The sequence below is a fragment of the Epinephelus lanceolatus genome, chromosome 3 (genome assembly GCF_041903045.1).
Source record: "Epinephelus lanceolatus isolate andai-2023 chromosome 3, ASM4190304v1, whole genome shotgun sequence".
In the NCBI taxonomy this organism is placed as follows: domain Eukaryota; kingdom Metazoa; phylum Chordata; class Actinopteri; order Perciformes; family Serranidae; genus Epinephelus; species Epinephelus lanceolatus.
The window spans coordinates 15,363,889-15,389,724 of NC_135736.1; the positions used below are offsets into that span (position 1 = coordinate 15,363,889).

Consider the following 25,836-nt stretch of genomic DNA (forward strand, 5'->3'; position numbering starts at 1 on the left):
ATAATACATAAGTTAGATGAAAGAGAGATCACATCATTAGTGTGCAGGATCATTACTCGATTAAATGGCCTGATTCTGTGTATATTTTCATATTGCGTCTGCAAGTTCAGGCTCTTTGTCAGTGTGAGCGCAGCAGCTTTGGGCTCTTGTTTATTTTCTCTGTCTGTGAAAGAGAAAAGTTAATGTTCAGACATTATTAAAGGTTTGTTTGTAATATTAATTGTGTAAAACAGGCCTGTTTTTCAGTTCCTGTCAACTGAGAATAGAGTTATCTTCAAATTACCATTTTCTGTTATACATGAGAGCAATACTTTTCATTCATACAGTCAAAACATATTTATTGGACCTTCACCTCATGGAGCATAAAATAAACTTGTATATGTCTACGTGCTCAGTGAGAGTACTCACTGCTGCCTGTCTCTCTCAGACCAATATGAGTGGCTCCATTCAGTTTCGTGCCCAAGGCTTCAATTCTCGCTGTAAGATAGGTTCCTTAATTTCTTTCAATAACATCATTATGGTTGGTTTCCGTGGAAACTACCCTTTCTTTGTCCCAGCATGCCTCTGTTAACATTTAGTATTGCAAGGTGGGCATTTAAAGTGCAATATAAAAGCACTGTGGTGGACTCTTATGCTCTGACCCTTCCCGTAACTGTTTGTTTCATTAGTGGCAAACAGTCTGTCTTTGTGCAGGTCTGTGCCTGTTAGTATGGTGTACTGTGTATGGATGATGTGGATAGAAAACCTTCACCTTCTCCATAAAATAAGGTCCGTTCTCACAGAAAGTAAAACTAATAGTGCATTAGGGCATGCCCTGCCAGCTTTCAAAGTTTATGATGAGGACATTGCCCTTAAACAGCCGGGTGTAAAGTGTAAATATCAGCGGGGAAACTAGGGCAGGTTCCACGATACTTGAGTTTACAGTACAAGTTGTTGTGTTTAACTTTAACACATGATGCATGACTGGCAGCTGGTGTACCAGGTTAAACTGCAAATACGTCCACATAACTTCCACTTCCCTGTAATGCCTTGTGATTCCCAACATCTGCAGCCTGCTAACAAGAACAAACAAGTGGGACTTTATGACTGATTTCGATTATTTACAACCTGCAGTGGCTTTTTCATACATCCAGTTCATGTAACAAATAACCACTAATATATAACCACCTGACTGCAAACGCTTGATACATGTGACATGTGATATCTGACCCTACGAGGCTGCTGATTGCTTCATTAAGCAATTGAATGGGGAACAATGGATTGAGGGTTATTAAGGGCTGCAGAGGATTATCAGTTTGCCAGTGGTATCCTCCAAATATACGTACAAGGAGGCTGTATTTCTTGGCAAAATTTAAAGAAGCCTTTGAAAAGGGATGACTATTGTTTAGCCGTTAGGACTCATTGTGTCTAAAAGGTGGACTTTGGAGCATTCAGGCTCTGATCTGGATTCTCTAAAAAAACGCTATGTACATACTATAGGTTTTGATTGAATCTCCCCACTTGCGCCTGAAGAGTTCAGTCCTTAAAGCTTAATTTTACTGCACATTTCTGTATATTTCATTGCTATTGCAATTACAGTAGTCTCGTTCAACAAAATACACCCCTACATAGTATGAATTTAAATGGTGCTGACATTGTGATGAAGATATACTATGGTAACTTAGCATGCCATAATATGTTTCATAAGGGCTGACTGATTTCATCTGATAAACCTTCACAGTGTGGTTTTCAATGAGGTTTCAATGGTCTATAACACGTTTTATTCTTATTCATGTCAGCGTTAAGTAACAGCTGTTACTACTAGCTGCTGTGTGGTGCAGTTTGTTTCCCAGCAGTAGTTTACAGTCCTGTTTGTGTCAGTGTTGATGTTTTGACAGTATGACAGGATTGTAAACAATGAGAAAAGGGGAAGAACCCGTCTTTGTTTAGATTAGCTGCATAACCTGATGTGTGAGTTGGTACTGCACAACCAGTCGGTATGTTTCAACTTTCTTATTATTTAAAATAACAGATGTTCACAAAGTCACACTGTATACAAACAAGTTTTTTTGTCAGACAAGTTTGCTTTGCAGGTATGGACTTATGCGCCATGGAATCTGAGTGTGAAACCATCATGTCTGCACCCAACACAGTGGTATTCAAATGTGGTGGTACTCATGCCTAATGGTAGGGAGGAGTGTATGATTGAGACCTGAGTAGTGGAAGTCACATGTGTTGACACAGGACAGTGACAGGTGGCTGTGAGGTTACTGCATACAATGAGTGAGATTCCCATAGAAAGACTTTATTAGTGTGACCTGCCCTAAAAAGATTATCATTTGCTTGTATTTTTATGCCTCCACACCAGAGATAGCCGTGGCCAGATGCGCTAGGTCTTCAGGTTGTCCGCCTGTCCGTCCCATTTTTGTTAACACAATATCTCAAGAGCACAAACGTCCACTTGGAGTCAGTGATGAACTAATATTTGGTGGTCAGAGGTCAAAGGTCAAGGTCACTGTGCAGTGTTTCTCACAAAATTCCAGTGTATGTGTGGCGGTAGCTTTTTTTGCGTGTGTATCCTTTTATCGGTCTGTGTGCCCTTTCTAAATTCTGAGGTTTTTGGAGGTCTGTGAATGCAGTGCAGGCGGAACTCTTTTTTTCCCCTTCAGCAGCCATTTGTGGGGTTTTGAGTCACAGGTTGGATAATTGATCCGTCGATCTGATCAATACTGATCAGATCAGATCGATGGATAAGAGGAGCAGCTTTTAGTGAGTGAAAGCAAACTTTAGACCCAACACACTTAAGGTTAAGTTTCATTTTACTGCGCCTGCTGCTCTGTCTGTGCCCTCTGTCTGTGGAGCAAATACTAGCTGAATGGTATATATATATTCCAATGGCACACCTCATGAACAGTCCAGCTCTTAAAATAGAAAATCTAAACGTAAACCACTTATAAATGAATGTGTGGAAAACCCTGCTGTGACCTCCTGTGACCTCTGTGACCACGCAATATGTCTTTGGCCATAGCTTGAGAATTCATACACTGAATATGACAAAATTTCACAGAAATGATAAAGTGATTCAGTTTTATAAGGTCAAACGTCAACTTCACTGTGACACGATTATGTTATGCAAAAACACAAACAAACAACAACAAGAAAACTATTTTCAGGCCACTACCCAACATCATAACTTGGAGACATTTGGTCAGATACTGAGATGGTGCCTCTAATCTTGGGTGCCCACCTTGAACATAACTCCAACTATCTTTTATCTCTCCTTTATCACAATACAGGACATAAAGCAACAACAACTATAAACAAAACACGAATAAAGTTGCATTGCTGGTCAATTCTGCCTTTTACTGTATAATCTTGAAAATCACATGATACTGTAGTTATTGAGGAGAAACTGCGGCCAAGTAGCTTGATTTAAAGCATCTATAGAAAACCCGGTCGCCCTGCTTAATGCACTTATTTGCATGCCAATGAAAAGCTTGATGCAGGCTCTTCAAGTCCAAGGTTTATTGATTTATATAGAGATCGTTGTTATTTAGTATTAAGTGGATGTCATCAAAGAGACTTGGCGAGGGCATTTAATCAATGTCCAGTAGCCCTTTTTACTGAAAAGGCGGATATGTTGGAGCCAAGTCTAAGTAGAAATGAATCAAAAATGTCTCCATTAAGTTTTCATTTTCTGCCATGGTGTTACTTCAGATGATGAATAACCCTCTTGTTATGACTTGGCTGTGGCTCCTGTCACAGTGATGCACAGTGTTGTCAGCTTTAATATCCACTCCTTTATGTTAAGATCATGGTGCATAGAGTCATCATGTGGAAAAGCTTTATGGGTGGTGTTGATGCAGAGTGTTGTTGACCTTTAACATTACTTTATCATCATCACTGCAAGTGCTCTTAAAGCCATGACCGCTGCAGGTAACACTTCAGTAACAGAGTTAGTTTTAGAGTTAGTTTTTTGATTTTACTCATGATTTCTAATAATTGATATGATTTTGTTGATATGGGAGATAAATGTCTGTACCAAATTTCATGACAACTCATCTATCTATGCAGATGCTGAGATATTTCAGTGACAGTTGCCTTGTCGTGTCATCTATAACAGTCATGTTAAGTAGGGCTGCACAATATATCCTTTTTTAAAAACGTCATCGTGATTTCAACTTGCAGGATAAACACTTCACTTTAAAATCTAACAATCAACCCATTTTTCAATAAAAGAATATTGGAAATGATGTCCTTTCATTTTTTAAATGCAGCAACAAGCTGTTACTGTATTTTAGCAGTATACCTAAAGCAGCATAAAGACAGAATTGAGTACACTTTAATATCCGTTCATTCATTGCAAGTAATATCGTTATCATGACATCAGACAGTGTTATCGCTTATGACTTTTTTTCTTCATATCACGCAGCCATAATGTAAAGTTGTAATGTAAAGTGGTTGCAGAAAAATGTGCTGTGCATTTTGGCACATTATGAGAGATACTTAGCACAGAATTGGTTTTGTAAAATGTCTCAATTTTTTAGAGAGCATTAACCCCCCCCCCATTAGTAAACATTAGTATTAACATTTGAGATGAAAATATATTAGTTGCAGTCACTTTGGATTAATCTCTCTGTAATTGAGTCACATAACATTTGATTTGTGCAGGTTACAGGGTTGGAAGATGTTTATCAAACTGGTGTATGAAGATGTCCACAGTGAAACATCCCAATGGGCGATGATATCATTACAGGGGTTATTGCTGTTTCTTTTATACTTTTTATATGAATGTATGTTGGATACATAAATTACTATTTTGATTTTTACATTTGAGCCCATTCACAGCCCATCCTCTTCTACTTGCCTGGTCTTTCATACCTTTCCTCCCTATAGCCTAAAAGCTACCTCATTAAAAAAATATTTTACTGGTGGAAAGACAGTCTTTTCATAAAACTCTATGCAGTAGAAGAGCGCGCATACTTTTGACATTGGTGCTATATGACCAGAGAAAACAGAGAAAAAGAGCTGTGGTATTCACTTTTGTTCAACTACCAGAATGCACTGCACCACACTGGACCAATACAAGCTCCAGCTGGTTGGTGACGTAATGCAAGCTAGGCTGTTTCAACACAGGAAGCCATATGGTGGCAGGCTGGTGACAAAAAATCTCAAACTACAGCCTACTACGAAATACTGTTTCTGATGACATTTTAGGTGGGAAATAGGCAACACAGTAACAGAATTTTGGTTCATGTTTGATCAGCACTGCTTAGTCTTCCTTTGATCTGAGTTTGATCTGAGTTTGAGAGAGAGGAAGCAGTCCTGTCTCGATGTGTTCTACACGCTTTGTGTTTGTGGTGGAGGGCATGTAAAAATCTGTAAATACAATCTGTGGTTTGAGCAACCAGCGGACACCGGTGAAAAACCCAGCTGATTTGAGCTCAGAGATGAGCAGGGAGATCTTGACTTGGTTAGATGGAGGGAAGTTTACAGTAGTTCATCTACACATACTACCCACGTTGTTAAGCTACAAAGCTGGTTGAAAATCGGCAAAGCGTCTTTTTAATCAGATCATTGTAATATAAAAAATATTTAAAATACTACTTATAATGATAACTGCAGGGTATACCAGTGAATAAAAAAAAATGTCAGTCAGACCAGCAGATGTGAGTGGACAATGATAAGCAACAGTTGCAATCTGGCGTCAATAAACCTGATTGCCAAAAAAAGGTAGCCTACCACTTTATTTATATAAATGTATATGGATGTATATTACTTAATTATATTGTATTTGTTTCTATTTTAGTTCTGCATTTCAACTTGAACTGGTTTATGTCTTTGATGTGGAACCCTAATCATTTTTTAATGGAGCCATACTACATACTGACACTGATCTCCAGCAGTGCTCCTATAATGAATAATTATCCAAGCCATTTACATATACCGCTTTGTCCTAGTCAGACCTACATTGTGCCTGTTTAATGATATTCCTCATTCTCCTTTTTATGGCAGTTCAGTTAGTGTTTGGTGACCATAGTGAAAATTGTCCAGGCATTCAAGTGGAGAAAAAAACCACAGGGAATAATGAAAGCTTCCCCGTCTGGAAAAGAGAGGCTTTTGTCAGAGGCACCAGTGGACCGCAGGGCCCCTTGATAGTTAAATCTAAAAGCTTTCTTCACTACAATCTCCTTTGTTTTGGTAAACTATCTTGGAAATAAATCACATCTACATATCCAAGAACAGTTGAATTAAGTCACCCCTCTTTCTCATTTCCTGCCTATATTCAGGAGAAAATTCTCAGGAAATTGCTCCTATGAACTCATGACCTGGAAAAGATTTGGAAGAGATTGATTTGCCAGAGTGGGAGTAGGAGTGGGTCTGAGCTATGTTATCTTTTGGGAAGAAAAGTGATTTTGCAGTCTGTTGTGCTGGAAGGCAGTAAGTATTGATTTGAAATCTCTCATTACACTCTCACTTGCTGTATAATTAATCCTATCCAGAGACAGAGAGAATTACTCGGTCGGAGGCCAACTAATATCTCCATTAACACTCACAAACCTGCAGGAGACCTTAGCTGCTGCTCTTTTTTCTCAAAGGTGGCTGAGCTGTTGTCCGAGGCAGCACCTCACATCCCAGAAATGTCATTTCTTACAGCTTTTAACGAAATGTCTCAACTGAAACACCTGCAGCTAAATGACGCTTTGAGCTTTAATTGCTTTATATTGAATTGTCAGTCCCTGAAGTCCCTGTTTTAATCCAATAGCTCCTATAGCAACAGCTTTTAATAGAAACTGACCACCCTGACCCATGGAGCCCTTTGTCTGCCTCATTTTCATGCTTTATAAGCATTGCAGCTCAATAACTTTCCAAATGACAAGATGAATAAACTTGATGAGTAGACTAATCAACACTCACCATTGCTGAAATATAAAGTAAATTATTCCCTGACAAAAAATGCAGTTACTGTAAAGGTATCTTTGTGCCGTTGCCTCCTAATGGAGATGTTCTACTAAGATGGCGTCAGAGGTGATGTATGTGTTGCCCCAGAACTAGACCACTGGGACAAGTGGTCACAGGCAGCCAAGCTCTAATGAGAGCAGCAGAAGATGACGAGTTTCGACCTCCTTCATCTTCGGCCTCTACAGACCTCCTCCTGTTACTCCCCCCACCTCTCTGGCTCACATTTATACCTTCTCCCTCCTTCTTTTCCTGTCTCTAAAATGAAAAGCAATGGTTGATATGTTACATAGTGTTCCTTCCTATACCCGCCTCATATAATCCTTTTCTATAAGCTGTTTTGAATACAGATGTCTAGTAGGAGAAATGCAGTGCTGTGATGGAAGTGCTAGCAGCAGAAGAGCCAGTAGTTTCAATGAGAATCGATTGGTGCTGATGAGCATTGACAGCTTAATGGACAAGGAAACTAGCACCCCATACAGAAGCACAAACTTCATCAATAGAAACAATACAGAGTTTTGGTATAAGCAGTGCCAGCTGAAACAGCCCTGTATGCCTTCGATCTTTTTTTTTTTTTTTAAAGATATTTTTTGGGCATTTTGCCTTTAATGGACAGGACAGGTAAGTGTGAGGCGGGGAGAGAGAGGGGGGAGGAATGACATGCAGCAAAGGGCCACAGGCTGGATTCAAACCCGGGCCGCTGCGGCAACAGCCTTGTACATGGGGTGCCTGGTCTATCCACTAAGCCACCGACGCCTTTGATCTTTTAAGTGTTGTTGTGAATCTGGGCTACTCACATGACTATAAGCTATTTACTGAAGGATGAATTATAGAGGTACTGAATCATTGAGATTTATGACCTGTCTGGTTTGTGGTTTGGCGGTGGTGTGAGCTATGGGTCATGGTTTCATGTTGGTTATTGACTGTACTGACCAATAGCTCCTAGGAGGAATGAGGGGGTAGTAGGGGCTGGGTTGTGGTGGTGTGATATGCCTGTTTGGGGGTTTTATTGATTTGGCATCAAAGAAGAACATGTGAATATCAACATGTTGGCAACCCTAACTCTTAACTGTTAAGCACTGTGTATGTATAGATTAGAAATTATCCCATTGTCAGTCTTTTTGGATGGAATACAGATCTAGTCAAAACTGTGGCATGTATTTGTTTTGTTGTTGTTTTCAAATTATTGATTGTAGCATTATGGGTAGAGAAGCTGGCTTGGGACCACAGTGTCGAGTTACTGTAGGTGCATTTTTATCCACCTCTTTTGATGCGTATTTTCAGTTTGCACTTAAAAAAAACCCTGAATGGAAACGCAAAAAACTAGAAAAAAATCTTAAAATATCACAAAAAAAATTCTAGCTTGGATGAGGCAAAAAAATAGCCTGGAAATCCAAACTCAAATCTAGAAGGATTTGGAGTCTGGCCCTCACCGATACACCCTTCCTACCCAAGGGGTGGCACTAACTGAGGCATTTCAAATGCCGCCGCACGCAACTGGATAGCACGATAGCCAATCAGAGCAAAAAACAAGGTGACGTATTTATTGCACTAAGCCCCATTTGTTTGCCGACCAGTGGGGCTAACTGATATATTATGCCTTTTGCCGTATCCTGTCGGAAAAACGGCAACAACGTCCTTCCTGGAAACGAAGGCTTCTAGGGCAGTCTCCTGTTCCGCTCTCAAGGAAAAAGATAAGTATCGTTGGCTTACCGTTTCTTCCAAAGCTAAACTGAATTGACGCGGTCCTTCGGCAGCTGCCATCTTGGCCATTTACTTTTCGAATTCTATGGCGCAGTGCTGTCCTCACCATGTTACGCCCGCCTAGAGCCCGCCTCTGTCAGATAGACGGATCTGATTGGTCCGATGGTGATTCAGCGGGCTCTGCTCATCGGGGCCAGATCTCCATAGTAACATTCACGACAATGTACTGTCATTGCGTAGGCCACTGCGAGCTATTTGTCGTCATCTCTGGATGGCTTTTAACGTGTTTACGAAAGCACACGTGGCTATTACCAGAACCCCCCCTCCCCCATTCTGCAGTGATATATTGGCACCTCATTGGAGAGTTAGTGCCACCTGCTGCTTATCTCAATCTACTCACAATAGTCGCATAACAGTGGTGAATAGAAAAGCATAAATTCACATTTTCTTATGCAGATTTTCTGAACCTTTGGTTAAAATTTGGGCTTTATGTGGACGGAAACCCAACTAGTATCTGTTGCTAGTGAAATCTGGGCTGGGAAAACAAGAACTACTAGAGCTGCTGTGTGAATATTTACAACTGCAGCCATGATATAGATCAGGAACATTCATGCTCCAAAGAAAAACATCTGTAGTTAACTGGCATGGGCTTGGTGGGACCTGCCAAGTTCTGAAAAAGCATCAAATGTTCAGCTACATATAAACATTACCATTGCTATCAGCAGTGATAGTTTTGAGGTTTATGTTCTGATATTCTTGTGCAAAAAGGAGAATTTCACCATGTTACTGGTATCCAGAGCAGACATGCATACAATACTGTTGGTATTGACCCAAGCACTGTTTAAACTGGACGTCTGCCACTACTGAAAAACACTGTATGTACTGTAGGGGATATTATGTCTACATGTTCTGATAGATACAAGTACTCAGGTAATTTCCACTATTTTTAACCAGTATGCACTGCAGTAAATGCATTTCCTTCCTATATTATCATATTGTTTCTAGCAGGGCTTGACACTGCCAATTCCCTGCTGAACACTGATATTTCTTACAGCTGTGGGTCAGTAAATATTGATTTCTTAGCGGCCTTCTGAAAAAACCTGATGTGACAGAGTGAGCACGCCGAATGCTAACAACACATGTCTGGCAGCAGTGTGGCTGCAAACAAACAAGCCAACCTGCTGTCATATGTCTAATGAAGAACAGCAACAGTAGAGCAACACGCGACATTAATAAACATTAAAGGAGCAGGCAATGTTTTAGCATTATGCAGCAATGATATTTGCATATTTTGAACCTGATGACCAATGGCTTAGTATGTAATGTAACATACCATATAAAATATGTATAAAGCCTCTTGTGGGAAGACATGCAAGCAGAAATCAGTATGTGTGGCTCAGACTCAACTAATCTGTGGAGCTCATGTGCATTGTGACAACACAGAAATCATTCTCTCTGTGAGTTATGACTTATGCACAATAATGTGTCATACGAACATGATTTATGAGCCACTTTTCAGTGAATCTGATAAGGTTTTAAATAAAAACGATGATCTCAGCCAGTATTGCACATATGCACTATGTTTATGGGGTGTTACAATCACAAATTTCTGCCTTTATTCATGATTCAAGGGGAGGCGGCTCTCTGACGGGACAGATGGTGGATGGGTGTAGAAGGTCTGACTCACCCCAAAACAACAGTGATCAGAAGTCATAAGTAATTACCATAATCTGAACAGCAGCACTGTCATCATCACTCAGTTTGTGTTTGCGTGTCTAAATCATGATTAAGACTTTTAGACTGAATGAGGACACATAAATGGATATTTAACTGGAAGCAATACATAATGCATCAATTGAGAAAAAGTTTGAGTTGTCCAGATGATAACGGTGACAAACAAACTCAGATGATGTTCAATTTTAGTGACACCCTTTTTCTTTACGTGCCACCTGACAGTCAGTGTTAATTTAGGGGGTTTGTGCAACTTTGTTTTTTTATTCTTTGTTGATGAAGGCAGGGTTTCTGTGCGAGGCTTTTTTCCCTCTATGTCTGGCTGTCACAGCTCACTCAGTACTCAGCTATTTGTGTTTGGGTTGAGCCGTTGAAGAGAGATGCAGTGAAAAGACGAGAGGTGATCTGTAGGTGTATGCATGATGCTGCGTATTACTTTGCTCCGCTGCTGAAACAATAGTGAAACTGTAGAAAACTGAAAATCAAGCAAGGTCTCTGAAAATGCATCGCATCACTGATGCAACACAAAACCACTAATGGAGTCTACTCAGGGTCACTCAGCGCTAAGCGAAGCCTATTGAAAACCACCAATTCAGATGCTCTCATCTCATGCCGCAAGTGTCGGCCTTGAAAACATTAAGCACCGGGGAAGAGAGGGAGGGGCCCTCTTGTCTATCAGAAGGAAAGAGGAGCTGAAATATGCAGATGCATCTATGGTCAACAAATGAGACGGACGTGCAAAGAAACAGTGAGAATATGCAGGTTTTGTTATGTATACCGGCCAGCTCACACATCATTAGCCCCCTCACCCTGTCTCGTCTTGGTGTCAGACGTTTCTTGAGAGCAAGTAACAGGCGCCATCCTCCTCTTGGAGTCTGATGCTTGCTTGGCTGCAGCCTGCAGTGCACCCAGGGACCTGGCACTCAGACCTGCATGTGAATGACAGTGTGTGCAGATGTATTCAAGTGTGTAGGCCTGGATGTGGACACATATTCAGTAATTGTGTCAGTTTGAGGATGTGTTTGAGTGTGCTTTGTGTGTGTGTGTGTGTGTGTGTGTGTGTGTGTGTGTCTGCTTTAGCTCCTGTCATGTCAGTGAGGAGGTGGCACTGTACTGTACAATAAGAGCAGTCAGCCTGCAGGCAGGACTGGCCATCTGGACACATGGTAAAGAGCCTAGCCCAGACATCAGTGGTTTTTCAGTCCCTCTCAGTGTTATCAGATCTATTTCTCTTTTTGCTGTCTGTCCATGTATTAATCAACAATGATACACTGTATTTTAACTATCTCATTTTTCCTCTTCGTTTTGTTTGTGTGTTGCTCTCCCATCTGTCTGTATATTACTTTCCCTCCCCATCTCTCTCTGTTAACAGCCTCCTCTCGTCTCTCTTCTCTCCCCCTGCAGTTTGCTGTTTTGTGGTCCACAAGAGGTGCCATGAATTAGTCACATTCTGCTGCCCAGGGGCAGATAAGGGGCCCGACACAGATGTAAGTAACCAAAGCCCAGCTGTTGCCACTCACGTGTTTGTCGGTGAGGAGGCGCCTTTTTCCTGTCATTATACTGAAGTGCATACGCAGTGTCACCAATATGCAGCCGTGCCAACCGGGCCTGCCTCTCTTCTGAACACTCTCACCCTCTTCGACAGCTGTACTGTCGAGCTGCCATGCATCCATGTTGTATTATGAAGCACTGCAGCAGAGGGAGGAATACTGGAACTCACTCTTCCTCTGACGAGCATCACTTTCCATGTTTTTGTTTGAGCGACACGTAGATGGTTGGAATGATAAAATCAGGCCTTTTTATTGTGATGTTGATGACAGTGAAATATTAATCACAACAAACAGACTCGCATAAAAAAGAAAACTATATAGTTAAATTGATAATACAAGCATCTTTATTTTGATAGATCTCAAAAGAAGGGCTGTAATCTTTTACTGTGTTAGTATCTGCTCAGAGAAATCCGTTTAAATGTTAAAGTTAGTCGACTCATGATTGAATCATAGCAGCAACAGGTGGCTAATTCAATTCATCCAATGTTAATGCTCCAGTCGTGTCACTGTGATTTAAATATTCCACTTAGTGAGTCACACTCCCAAACCCCACAAGGAGAGCTAAACTTTAGATTATTCTCCCCCTGTGATAATGCATTCAAAGTCAATATCCTTTCCTTTCAAACGTAACATTTTTTGAAAAACAGGTTGTGACATCATAACATACTGACAGTGACCTCCCGGGGGGGCTTATGGAGTTCATAGTATAACGTTAAATAATAATAATTCTAAATCTCCCAGCAGGACTGAGTTCATAGAAAAGCCGATTGGCAGATTACTGTGCTATTAGCAATGACCTGCTCCGGCCTGGAGACAGATGGGAAATGTAGGACTGCTGGCCAAAGCCAGCACACCTACATCTGTCTTGGCCAGACAAAAAGATACACACAGTACTAACAGCTGGTTGCTCGCACCTGTCTGAATTAATGAGAACACTTAAAAGAAAAACAAGACTCTAGATAGAATTTTAATAGCAGCCCAGGTTTACTGAGCACACGCTGATTTAAATTAGTTTAGCTTCTTGATATTATTTAATGAACTGACATTTATAAGTGAAGCTCTACAGTTCATGCAGTGATATATTATGTACTTTAGTTTCTGCTGGGTAATTTAATCTACTTAAAAAAGGGGGGCTTTGGTATAATGTAGTTTTCTGTTGCAAACATTAAATGCATTAAAAAGTCTGTCACTGGATCGCCAAAATCATTTGAGATGACACCCATCTATGACAATTTCAATAAGGTCTCCCATTTGCCTCTTCATGGGCTGCAAGTATCGGCTATGCGCCATCAGCCGCTGCTTACCTGCTTGCTAAGTGTGAAACTCCATTTACATGCCTGCTTGCCTGCCGGGCATTACATAGCCTCTCAGCATTACAGTGGCACGGCCTAGCCTCTGTAACTGGAGATATGTCAGTGTGTCATTCAAGATCATCAACCCAGACTCTTTAAATAGAGCACGCCATGGATGACACAGAAGCTGTAACGGCAGAAAATAGTCTGAGCTATTAGATTCACTATTCAAGCAGGCAAAGGGGTGCAGAGCAGTGAGGGGACATCAGGTTCATCATTAGCAAGAGAGTTGATTTTTAATGACCTTTGACACCTGTGGGCTGCAGTGACATCACAACTACATCTTTGTTAATGAATCGAAACTCCTCATTCATTCCTGTTAAATACATTAAAGGGACACTTCATCCATAAATCAGAAATACCTATTTTTGCTTTTACTTGCAGAGCTCAAAGCGCATGGACGAGAAGCTTGTGTTTGTAACAGCCCGAGATGTAAACATTAACTTAGAGTTAACATTAGCTAGTTAGCAGTAGTGAGCTAGCAGTAGATGCTCGTTTCCTTCTGCGCAGTGATACTGTTGCTGGGTGTAGTTTGGCAAATAGTTAGCTAGCTCAGTGATGCTAAGTGAGCTAGCAGCAGATGCAACTCACACCAAAACAAACTTTACAGATAAATAATAATACAGGTGAGAGGTAGAATGTGTGTTCTTGGTTTTGGGGTGAACTGTCCCTTTAAATATCTTTCTCACGTTTTTGTATCAAGTGCCAAATATTTCTTTTAAATCTGCTGCTTGATGTGATCATGCAGATCTTATTTAGCCTTTTACTTTAGAGCTAGTTGACATTGCCACACTTCCATAAGGATAATGTGTTGTTGTAGACATTGTGCACTCATCAAATGTAGTAACAGTACCTCACAGAAGAGGAATTAATATGTAGAAATCCCGTCTGACTAGAGCAGACTTCACTTACAGCTCCAGTGTTAAATTATTCTCAGCCTGTTTTTCATGCTGGCACTGTGTGTGGTTTCACGGCATTATAATAATTCATGTGACCACATGGTCACCACAAAGCAAATTCCTTTAAAAATACATGAGCATGTTATCTCTCCTATATTAGAATATTTGATGCTTCCTTTTGATATACATTTTTTGTGCACTTAGCAGATCTGTTGCCAGGGGCAACCACACATATTACATGGCTTGCTGCCTCCCGGGCGTGCAATCCAGGAAGGCACTAACTCCCATGGCCAGCAAATATCCTGAAGATCTGCAGTATCTAGGCTACCTGCATTTTATGACTCATGTCTGTGTTTTATAACTCCTCGACCGGAAGAAACAAAGTGTGCACAGAGATGCCAACAAGAGCCCCCAGATCTTTTCAGCAGCAAGCTCGTCATGAGCGGCTAGCCTTGGTTTGACGGGACAGGATTACCATGAATAAATTGTTCCTCGCAGCCACCGCCTCAGGGTGTTATTTCAAGGGCAGGGTAGGCTGCAGATATGCACATATACTCACGTGAGAGTTGCTCTGTATAGTCGGTGTAGTAGTTTGCCGCAGAGCACATTCAGTGGTGCAGTTTGAGATTCAGTTTGAGTGTGCCATCTTTGAGGAGAGAACTCACACTTGATTCGTCTCCCAGTTTCACAGGCATTGGAGCGGTTGTGTGTCTGGTCACAGGCTTGCTGCTCAAACCACTAGATGACTGCATCTCGTGACAACTTTTACATTATTGTTGAAATTACCATTTAAACTGGTGCAAAAAGGTAGAAGTTACTGTGTGCAGAACTGTTGATAGAACTTTGATACAACTTGTTGCCTGCTGTATTTTTTTAATTTATTAGGAGCATGTGTGAACACCATGCCAAATTTATTTTGGTAGTGTGCTGTATGCCTCCAGGCACCGTAACACTGTATTTTTAAAGGCAAACTGAATGCAGTGTGGTTGACTATAAAATTAAATAGCAGAAAGTGCTTGAATGTTTGTTATTAAAAGTCTAGAGAAAAAAATTAATTTTAATGTTTTTTTTTTTTTTTTTTTTGTCGTACAGCAATCTGTGAAAACAACATTGCATGTGAAACTCTGTTAGTTTAAGGATGTAACCTCTGTAATCAAAATTTGGCCCTAGGGTGATCATTCGTAGGAATTGGTAATCGTATCCCTTGTAAGCACATTCCATGCTTGTGTCAATTTGTCTGATTAAAGCAATTACTTTAACAAATTGTTTTTGTTTGACTGCCGGGTGTAACGTTACGGGCAGGTCGAGCAAGTTCAGTGCTTTACAGGACAAGACTATCAATAATGCAAAGGCTTCCCGTTTCACTACAGGGGCTCAGCAGAAGAAACTAAGAGGTTTGATGTGCTTGCTTTTGCATGGGTGTGTGGCTGCTGCATCATTGATGTCCACTTAACCGGTGCAGCACATATGACCCGAGGCAATCTGCAAGTCTTTGTGCACTGATTTCCCCTCTGAACACTGACACACACACACACACACACACACACACACAAACACACATATTTTCAGACAATCACCCCCCGCCCCTCGGGGCCATTCAGTGCACAGCTATCTGTGACAGAGTAACAGAGTTAAGCAATAGCCCAGTGCCCTTTCTGTCGTCTCTACTTGGACACAGACAGAACTGACCTGAGGGTTGCATGGCAGCCTGGCTCAAACACACACCCAGAAGATACCCGACTTCTTTCAAATATCAACCAGTAAAACGGTATAAAAACACAGCCTCTAAGTCACCCAGTAAAAAGGAGGTATAGGGTGTAAACAAGCCTTCAGATAATCTGAGAGAAATCTAATGTGTAATATTAATGAGTAATGCCGCAGGCAGCTGTGATCTAATATTTAAAGGGCAAATCACACAGGAGAAGATGGTTTTGGCAGACTCCAGCAGGTCTGGGAAATATAGGTGTTCTGGTGACGAGGCCTGGGACGCACACCGTCTCATTACAAGGACTCATGGCGGGAATTGAAAACAAGATTAAACTGGAGTGGAGCTAAATTACATCATCTGTGCCACAGGCATCTTGGGTTGTCACAGGCAATGGAGCCTTTCATCTGTTTTTTTTTTTTCAGTCCATTTCCTTCTGGCAAGGGTGTGTGCCATTTCTTTGAAACAGGCCTGTTCTGACCAAGATGTTGTCTATAAACACCTTGTCATGGTTGCACCATTCAGCCAGCCACTGGTGCAAAGAGGTCATCTGAAAGAAATCTTTTCAGATGTTTTTTCCTTTGTTTCTCTGTTTTTATATATATATATATGCAGATAACTGTTATTTTTATATGACAGAGATTCAAAGTTTTTTTGATTATCTACCTATCTTACCAAGGTTGGGTACTGAACTCAGTACATTTAGAGGTACCGACCGAATTGCATTGGTACTACCAACTCACCCATTCACGTTGAACCCATCTGTGCCAAATTTCGGTACCTGAAAGGGTATCTGGATGAGAACACTGGGTTTAGACTTGTGGTGTAAGTGCCACGAAGTGCCCCGAAGCCTGGAAACACCGAGACGACTGAGCTCCGCGGAGCCCCTGGGTTCAATTTCAGACATGTGCCCACTCCACTGGCCGCTTAGTCAGCTGCTCTGTCCTTTTTTTCCAATTAATTTTTTGGACAGGGCTCAGTGGGAAGTTCAGTGTGACAGTGACATTCACTTAAAACAGTAAACAAGCTAATTTCGATAATGACAGATCGGGAGTTTTTTACCAACACCAGAAAGTAGGGCTTGCAAAATCTGGGGATGGCAACATCCCCAGAAGTACACTGCACACTGACAGGTGAAAAAACAAACCAACAAAAAATGACTGCTCAACTTGAAACAATCTCAAAGACCTACTAAGGGGATTCCGACTGATGACTCCAATCTACGACTTTCAGGGTCACCCCTAGTGTCTGGTCTATTTTCTATCATTAATATTTTTAGTATTAGCCTGGCATCACAAGCACACACACACACACACACACACACACACACACACACCCCCTCATACAAGCTGACAGACAGAGAAAGATTAGCTATGTGTGATTAGAAAAGAGCAGAGGAGCAGAATTACATTAAAGTCTACCACGTCACCCCTGCAGCTTTTTCAGACATGACATTTTTGTTATTACAGAGACTATAAAGTACCAACAAAAGGTACCATTGGCTACTGGTACCATATTCCTGGTACCTGAACCGGTACCAGCATTGGTTCAAATGTGAGCAGTACCCAACCCTATCTCTTACAGAATAAAAGTATTCAGCGTTAGCCTCTCTGAATGTAAATCTAGCTGCTCATGCCTGTGTGACGTAATGGCCCCTGCATCAGTGTTGCCATAGGTCAGCCTGCCACACCTTACTGATTTGAATCCCTGCACATGCCTTTAGCACATGCCCCCATGGAAGCCTCAGCACAAGCACTGCTTCCAAGGAGACACAGTCATAAAGAAACTTGATGCTACATAAATCTGCTTAGTGCAGTAATTTTATTTTGGTGTCTGAGTGGTGACATGTCGTGCGGAGCCCTGTCAGGGTGTACTGTTTCAGTTCATGAGATTCATTGTAGACTCAAACATGCCTGCAAACACACAAGACATGCCCATAAAAATCACACTGTGAGAAGTGGCAGATAGGATTATCTCTATGCCCGGTAGCTAGAGCTGCAGCCTGCAGAACAAACACATGAGAGGAGACACATGACAGCTCCTCACGTACTTCTACAGGGAATAAACGAATGTACTCCACTCATATAGAGTGTCTAATGAAGTTTGGCCTCTTTCACCAAGTTGAATTCATTGACGTGGATGAGTGTGTGCAGCTCATCATCTGATATCTGCATAATAATAATACATTTTATTTAAAAGCGCCTTTCTCAACACTCAAGGACACTTTACAGAACATTAAAAACACAATTAAAGTCATAATTAAAATAAATAAAAACAACAGACAAGAGTGACAGAAAGTAAAAATGGATGTGGGCAATTAAAGGGAATATGCAATTTGGAACAGATGGGTTTTGAGTTGTGATTTGAAATGGGGTAGAGAGTCCATGTTTCTGAGGTCCAGGGGGAGAGAGTTCCAGAGTTTGGGAGCAGAGCGACTGAAAGCTCTGCTCCCCATGGTGCTGAGCCGGGCGGAGGGCACAGAGAGGTGCAGGGAGGAGGACGACCTGAGGGAGCGAGAGGGGGCAGCGATGTGGAGGAGATCAGACAGGTAGGGGGGGGCGAGGTTGTGAATGGCCTTGAAAGTATACAGAAGGATTTTGTAATGGATTCTGAATTTGACTGGAAGCCAGTGAAGCTGCTGGAGGACAGGGGTGATGTGGTGAAAGGAGGGGGTTCTGGTGATAATGCGGGCTGCAGAGTTTTGGACCAGTTGAAGCTTATGGAGGGATTTGTGAGGGGCACCAAAGAGGAGTGAGTTACAGTAGTCAATGCGGGAGGTGACGAGGCTGTGGACCAGGATAGCGGTGGTGTGAGGGGTGAGGGAGGGGCTGAGACGGTTAATGTTTCGTAGATGGAAATATACAGACCGGGTGATGGTATTGATATGTGAGTGGAAAGACAGTGAGCTGTCGAGGATGACACCCAGACTCTTAACCTGAGGGGAGGGGGACACTGTGGAACTGTCAATAGTGAGAGAGAAACTGTCAGTTTTGGATAAAGTGGATTTGGTACTGACAAGGAGTTCTGTCTTATCAGAGTTAGCTAAGTTAGCAAAGTTAGTTAAGCACCAGCTGCTCGAGAGTGTGATAGATGAGAAATTGAAGAAGGCGAAAATCCTTGAGGTTAAAAAATGTGAGCCATTACTCTCATTACAGGCTCATGACAGACTGGAGACCAAACAAGTGCAGAAGAGTTTAGGATAGAGAAAAAGTGGGAGTAGAGGGAAATAGAGAGGGGATATCATTTCCAGATAATAAAGCAGTTACTGTAGGACAACATGAGGCACTGCATTAATGTCAAGTCCTATCCAGGATTTGCTGCACTCTGTAGTCCTCCCGCTGATTACTGCAGATGCACTGAAACTACATCTGTTGGATGATGACTTTGTTTTGGCTTTGGGTTTCTTGTTTTATTAAATAAAATGACTTTAGGGTTTGATAAATGCTCAGTGCTTTTAGCCAAAAAGACATGATAGATTATGTCTGCAACAATATGGAGGTCACTAATATATAGAACTTTTCTTCTATCCTGAGAGGAAAGCTCTGTTGTAACTATATTGTAATGAAGTTGCTGAGGTTTATTCCAAGCTTTACTGTCTGGGGCTGAAAAATAAAGCCAATACAAAAAGTGCCAAAAACTGCATTTCTTCTAATGGGCACTTGAGGCTGGCTCCAAGAACGAGTCAATCCCCATATACCCCCCATGTTAAAATGCACAACTTTCCAGCAGAAATAAACATGTTTACAACCTGGAAAAAGACTGGTTTTGGTCTCTATAATTATACTATTTACTATAATTTCAACATTCATGACAACTGTACAGGGTGTTTGTGAATTTTTATAGAGCTCAGCATTTTCCATTTCATTAGCGCTTAAAATTCCACACATTTAAGGGCTGGGCTGCTTTAGTGACAGGTTGTGTGAATGGAGTCACTGCTATCTATAGCCCGTTTCCACCAAGCAGAATGATACAGTACTGTTCAGTTTGGTGCGCTTTTTTTCCATTTCCACTGTGAAACGTTGTGGATGGTACCAATGGAACTGTTCTGTACCGTCCCCATTGTTGGTCCCCCCTCTGTTGGGGTACCTAGCACACAGATCTGGTACTAAAAGGTGGAGCTGTGAACACTGCAGTTTGTTCACTGGTCAATAGCGGACAGTCACTCAGCTTGTGTAACCACTGTTGATACTGTGGAGAATTTTTAAGTTTTCTTATCCTCACTCAAAAAAGCATCATGGAGTGTTGTTCATGTGGGCTCCAGCAACACTAAACCCCTGAGCTTGCCTGAGAAGGACTAAATGCACAAATGTGCTATTTTTAAATATCCCATGGAGAGAGACTCTCACTGCAGCCTGTTCTATTTTGTTCCGGAAATGTCAGTGTGCATCCCCGTTCTGTGGACGATAATCGAGGTGCAGTTTGATAAAGTAAGAAATACAGTGAGTGCTGGACGGAGCAGTGAGTGACAACAACCCCAACCACATTTAAGGGTACTGTGTTTGTGGTGGAAATGCTAGGGACTAGGAAACATGTCTGAAGGGTTACTTTTGGTTCCAAAGGTATCATACCGAAAATATTTGGTGGAAACGGGGCTTATGAGTCAAACTTACCTGTCATTCCTCCACAGCTCCACCCTCTTGTCCAAATATGATCACTTCTGGCTCCAAAAAGCCAAGGTGGTGATTGCTGAAATTCCAAACTTGAGGCTATAAAAACAGAGTCCAAAAGTTAATATATTCCCTTAAAATGCTGACCATGCATCCTTGCCGCTGGATGTTTGTTGCTTGACTCTATATCTGTTAAGACAGGCCCTTATAAACTTTCTTAGATCCTGAAGGAATTAAGTCTCCTGAGGGGACAGAGAAAAATATACAGTAAACAAATGTGTGGGCTTACAGAGGCATTCTCAAAACCTACTTCATGCCCCTTGATATGTGTAGATAATATCACATAACTCACAAATAGATTGCTGTTAAAATGCTAAGCTTTTGACAGTAAAAGCAGTCAGTCCACAGACAGATGAGAATAGATGTTATATTAAGTTCCCAGGCTCCATGACAGACAAACATAAAAAAATAAGAACATGAGCTGTTATTAATCCGTCTGGGAAGTGTTTATAGAGTTGGGCTGAGGATCTTAACAGGTTTTTTGAACCGTCTCTCCCTAGAGATTCATGCACCATAAACACTGCATAAAAAGTCGGGTTAGTGCTCTTTTGACACGGCATGATGTGCTTGTTTGATGCCTGTTTTAACCCTAATACCCTTTGTGTTTAATTTCAAACAAAAGGGTTTTAACTTTGCACATAAGTCTTGGCAGAGGACATGTGGGAATTAAAGTAAAGTCAGTTCTGGTTGCTTATTTTAGAGAGCAGGTTGAATGTGTGCCTGTTGCTAAAAAGTAGTCTCTGTTCAGTAGCTTCCCTATAGCAGGGAAACAAGTGATTGATTCCTAATTACATCACCTGCAAAACAGTACATTCACCGTCATGTGAATATAAGGACCCTGCTGCTAAGACACAATTCACATCAGCAGCTTAATTCAGTTTGGTTTAGTTGATGAGATTCACCTTTAAATACCTTGATCTAAATAATGATCACACTATTATTTGCATTGCTTGGCCTTGTAAACGCTTGGTAAACACTCAAATGATATGAGCTATTAACATCTCGCCTCTTTAATTCTCGTCAGTGCCACAGTAAATGGCTCGAAGGTTACTCAGCCGTGAGAGGGATGTGAGGGGAGCAACACTGCTGAACTTTTTTGACAAAAGGAATGTTGTTCACTATCAATTAAAATGAATGAAAACAAAAAGGAACACAGCTTTCTAATGCTGTCTGTACACAGATTAATTAAACACAGCAGGACCAATAATTAATTAGTTATGGGAAGATTAGTTTGATTACAGAGTGAACCAATTCATTTTCTAACAGTTAAAATTTCCGAACAACAAAAACTCCAATTTTGGACCAGTGTGAATTGATCAAACAAAAATCCAAAACCCGTTAGAAGAAATTATAATTGAGGCTTCAAAGAAACTGAACATTTCATCTTCAGTTATAAAACAAAATCATCCCGTACAGGGCCGCCCCTCCCTAAATGCAGAACACGCGCTGTGCGTAGGGCCTCATCTTCCATGGGGGGCCATATTTTGCGCGAGGGGACGCATTTGCGCATATGCGCAATGGATGCGCACATGCGCTACCGTGAGGCGCGCGTAGAAACAGCTCGAGGAAGGAGGGAAGAGACCTGACCGCCCATGCGTTGCTGCAATGATTGACAGCACTCGACATCTGAACAATAAGAGGAGTGCGCTGGCAGGCACTTGCAGAGCTGCAGCAGGTGAAGAGTTGTCGACATGTCGTCCAAAAGAGCCTCAGGAGTATGTGCGGGGACGGCAGGGTGGGCGGGCTCCACGGAGGGGGAGACCCGAGCCTCGGGGGTATGTGCGGGCCGGGAGGTCGGATGCTCCCAGAGAGGGGAGAGGGAGAAATATAGCTAAATAAGATGAAAATTGGAAAAAATGTCTCTGTATTTTATTTCTGTTTTCAGTGTTTAATTAAGGTGGGAGAGGCGGAGGGCTGAGGGAGATCAGACGCCTCCAGAGAGGGGAGAGGGAGAAATATAACAAAATAAGATTAAATAGGAAAAACCTGTCTCCCTCTTTTATTTTATTTTCAGTGTTTAATCAAGGGTGGGGGATTGAGGTGGTGGAAGTTAATTTCTTTTGATGAGTAATTTATGGCTATTTGTGACTCAGATTTGTTTATTTATTTATTTCAGTTTGAAGTTATTTTTATTTAATATTTATTTATTTATTTCAGGTTGAATTTTTTGTTTTATTTGACTCATACAGCCAAACTACTGTATCTACAGTATTTGTTATTGCCAGTAAAGGTTGTCAAGTTAAATGGCAAGTTGTTGTACGGTCATTTTGTACCTATGATACATTTGGGATGGGGGCCTCCAAATAAAATTTCGCTTAGGGCCCCAATTTGGTCAGGGGCAGCCCTGATCCCGTATGGTGACAGTGGCAGACACAATGATACACAATTTCTGGTCCACTGACAGCCCTACTGGAGAAATGGGTAAGTGGATAATAAGTATGTAAATGATCAATTAAGACACTTAAAAAGTCTGACTACAGTGAGTGATGACAAGCTACAGATTTTACAAAAGAAGTAGATGACATCACTCATTGGTTTGTTGACTACTGTTTTGAAGAGTTTGGCATTTTGGACGTTTTTGGAGCCAGAAGTGACCAGAAGTGAGAGGGTGGAGCTGTTGAGGAGCAAGGGGTTGATCTGAACTTGAGGACACTATGTACCCCAGACTTACCAGTAACAAGGTAGCCATGTCTTAAAGCATATCCTGCTTTATTGTTTAGTTCCCTCTAAATGGGACTATCATTTACAAAAAACATCATCCCGTATTGAAGAAGACTTTAAACTTGCGATTGAGACCATAAAGTCATGATGAAATAGCATCATTTTCCCACAGACTTCTATACACTCGGACTCCATTTTGCAGCCAGTGGAGTCACCCCCTCCTGGCCATTAGAAAGAATGCAGGTTTAAATCACTTCCGCATTGGCTTCACTTTGCAGACTAAGAGATATTAACCAATTCGTTTCAACAAATCCAACCTAGTTTCTTCCATATTTACCAGTGTATATGATAGTTGATGGGCTACCTCTTTGGAACAATAATTCCTCCAGTAAGACTTTGACATACAGTTGTAGCTGGGATGTGGCAAAGTTTGCTGTCAACCCAGAGGATTTTTTAAATATTATCTTATACATTTTTGATAAAAGGATAAAAATGTACGCACTGGGTTAAAAAAAAAAAAACATGCAAGAGGGAGCAGCTGAGGACACAAACTTAACTTTTTTTTCGCTCATAACATCTTTTTAAAATGTTAAACTGACATTTGTACTTTAGTTTGTCATGTCTAAAAAAGTACCATCTGTTGTGGCATCTGTTGCTTGACATCACTCACTGTAAACGGACTTTTTAAGTGTCTTAATTGATCATTTGCATACTTATTACCCACATGTTTCTCCAGTAGGGCTGTCAGTGGACCAAAAATTGTGTATTATTGTGTCTGCCACTGTCACGAGACGAGATGATTTTGTTTTATAACTGAAGATGAAATGTTCAGTTTCTTTGAAACTGATAAAACATAAATTGGTTCACTCTGTAATGACACTTTGAAGTTAGGGGAAAAACAGAGTGCTTTTAAGAAAATAAGAGATCATGCGTCATCACTTTTCTTCAGAAATATGTCTTTGTTTCCAGTGATTATCCATGATGACTTATAGTTGATGGTGAGTCCTCTGGGCTGCCTGCTGATGGTATTTATACGCTCTGAGATCCTAATGAACACTAACAGATCTTGAGTCTCTCTTGCTAATGGCCTGTGACGCGCCCGTCTGAAATGTGGTTTGATAAAGTCTTTGCTGGGAGAGACGCTGCAGAAGGATGTAAGTGCTTACATACTCTCTACTCTGTGTGTTGGAGGATAGAAGATGGGTGGGTGCGCTGGGAGCTGGTGAATCACCTCCCGTTGAAACATTTCCCATTGGAGAAGAGTTAAATTGGTGTTTTTGCAGTTTGTGAAAAATTCCTGTGTTGTCGTCTGCTTGACCTTTCAACATTGGAACGTACTTATAAAAGATATTTGAAAAACTGTTGCAGTGAAAGCATACTCTTATTTCCTGCACACCACACCTGCACTGTTTTCCACACATGCATACAGGCACACACACAGGAAGAGACAGCACTGATTAAAAGCAACTTTAAGATGTTAAAGCTGCACTTCCTTTATTTATCTCTAATTACCTGGCTGGTGAATTAAAGAGTCTCTTATTGCCCATCTTTCCCTTCACCTAACATGTACTTACTGTTTAGGCTGGACAGAAACACCTAGGAAAACAGAAGAGACTCTTAGAGAGGTGAGAATTGGTTGAAGGAATATATAAGTCTGTTATTTGAACTTGTACAGTGGTACAAGCTTGTAATTCTTTGTGGAAGGCTTAGGTTTGAGGTTTGTGCCTCCCCACCCTGCATTCTCTTTCACACACACACACACACAGACGCATAGCTTCTGATTTACACAGTAAGAGGCAGGCCAACAGATGCTGTGGCTTGCTCTTCGCTGCCAATAGACCAAATTTATTGTCACCAGTGCCTGAAATGAAAAAAATTGACACTGTTGGAAATGAGCAATCTTTGACTTTATTAGAAACTGGATAACTGCTGAACTGATCACCTAACTCAAAGTAATCAATAAATCAATCTGGAACTGAACATCAAACTAACAATAAAAAAAGTCTAGGTGAGAGTGAATTTTATTTTGTGAGCTACTAGTTTCCCTCAAAGTCAACCTGAGATTCTCAGGTACACAGTAGCATTACCTTGACTTCATGTATGAGCCTCCATACAAAACTGATAAGAGATGGGCAGCATATCTGGCACTTGTATTTGAAACATGTATTTCAATAAATGAGGGCTTTTAATTTGAAACAGATACAGAACATGGCCCCTTTCAGCCAACTAATGGTGTAAATTCATTACTCAGCTTGTCAGTCAATCAGTCATAGTCACTCAGTCACCGCCCTTTATAGTTATAGGACAGGCCCGGCTGTTGCAGTCCAGCCATTCATGTAAATATCTTAAAATGAAGAACAATACACTGATACACACCCACCAACCAGAAGGGTCCTGCTTTCTCTGGAGCTTCACCAGATGCCCAGGAAGTGCGCCAGGCTTTGAAGCCAATTTTTGTTGCGGCAAAATAGTGTCCGCTGATGCTATGTAGCCCAAAAATAACTTTTCCCCATTGTCTTATAAGGCGAAAAGGACATGTAAAGCAGTTAATACATTTTTTAGAGTGTCACAACCCCCCACAAACAGACTAATTTCACCATTGGGATTTAATGTACCATATTACGATAA

The 25,836-nt window shown here is 41.2% G+C and overlaps 1 protein-coding gene across 2 annotated transcripts in view; it reads left to right on the top strand.

The window, feature by feature from the left end:
* prkcaa (protein kinase C, alpha, a) overlaps nucleotides 1–25,836 on the top strand; it is a 211,742-nt gene that overhangs the window by 65,396 nt on the left and 120,510 nt on the right. For both annotated transcript variants that reach the window (XM_033624304.2, XM_033624302.2), the window contains exon 3: nucleotides 11,779–11,861. In XM_033624304.2, the coding sequence (XP_033480195.1) occupies nucleotides 11,779–11,861 (83 nt within the window). The remainder of the gene's footprint in view (nucleotides 1–11,778; nucleotides 11,862–25,836) is intronic.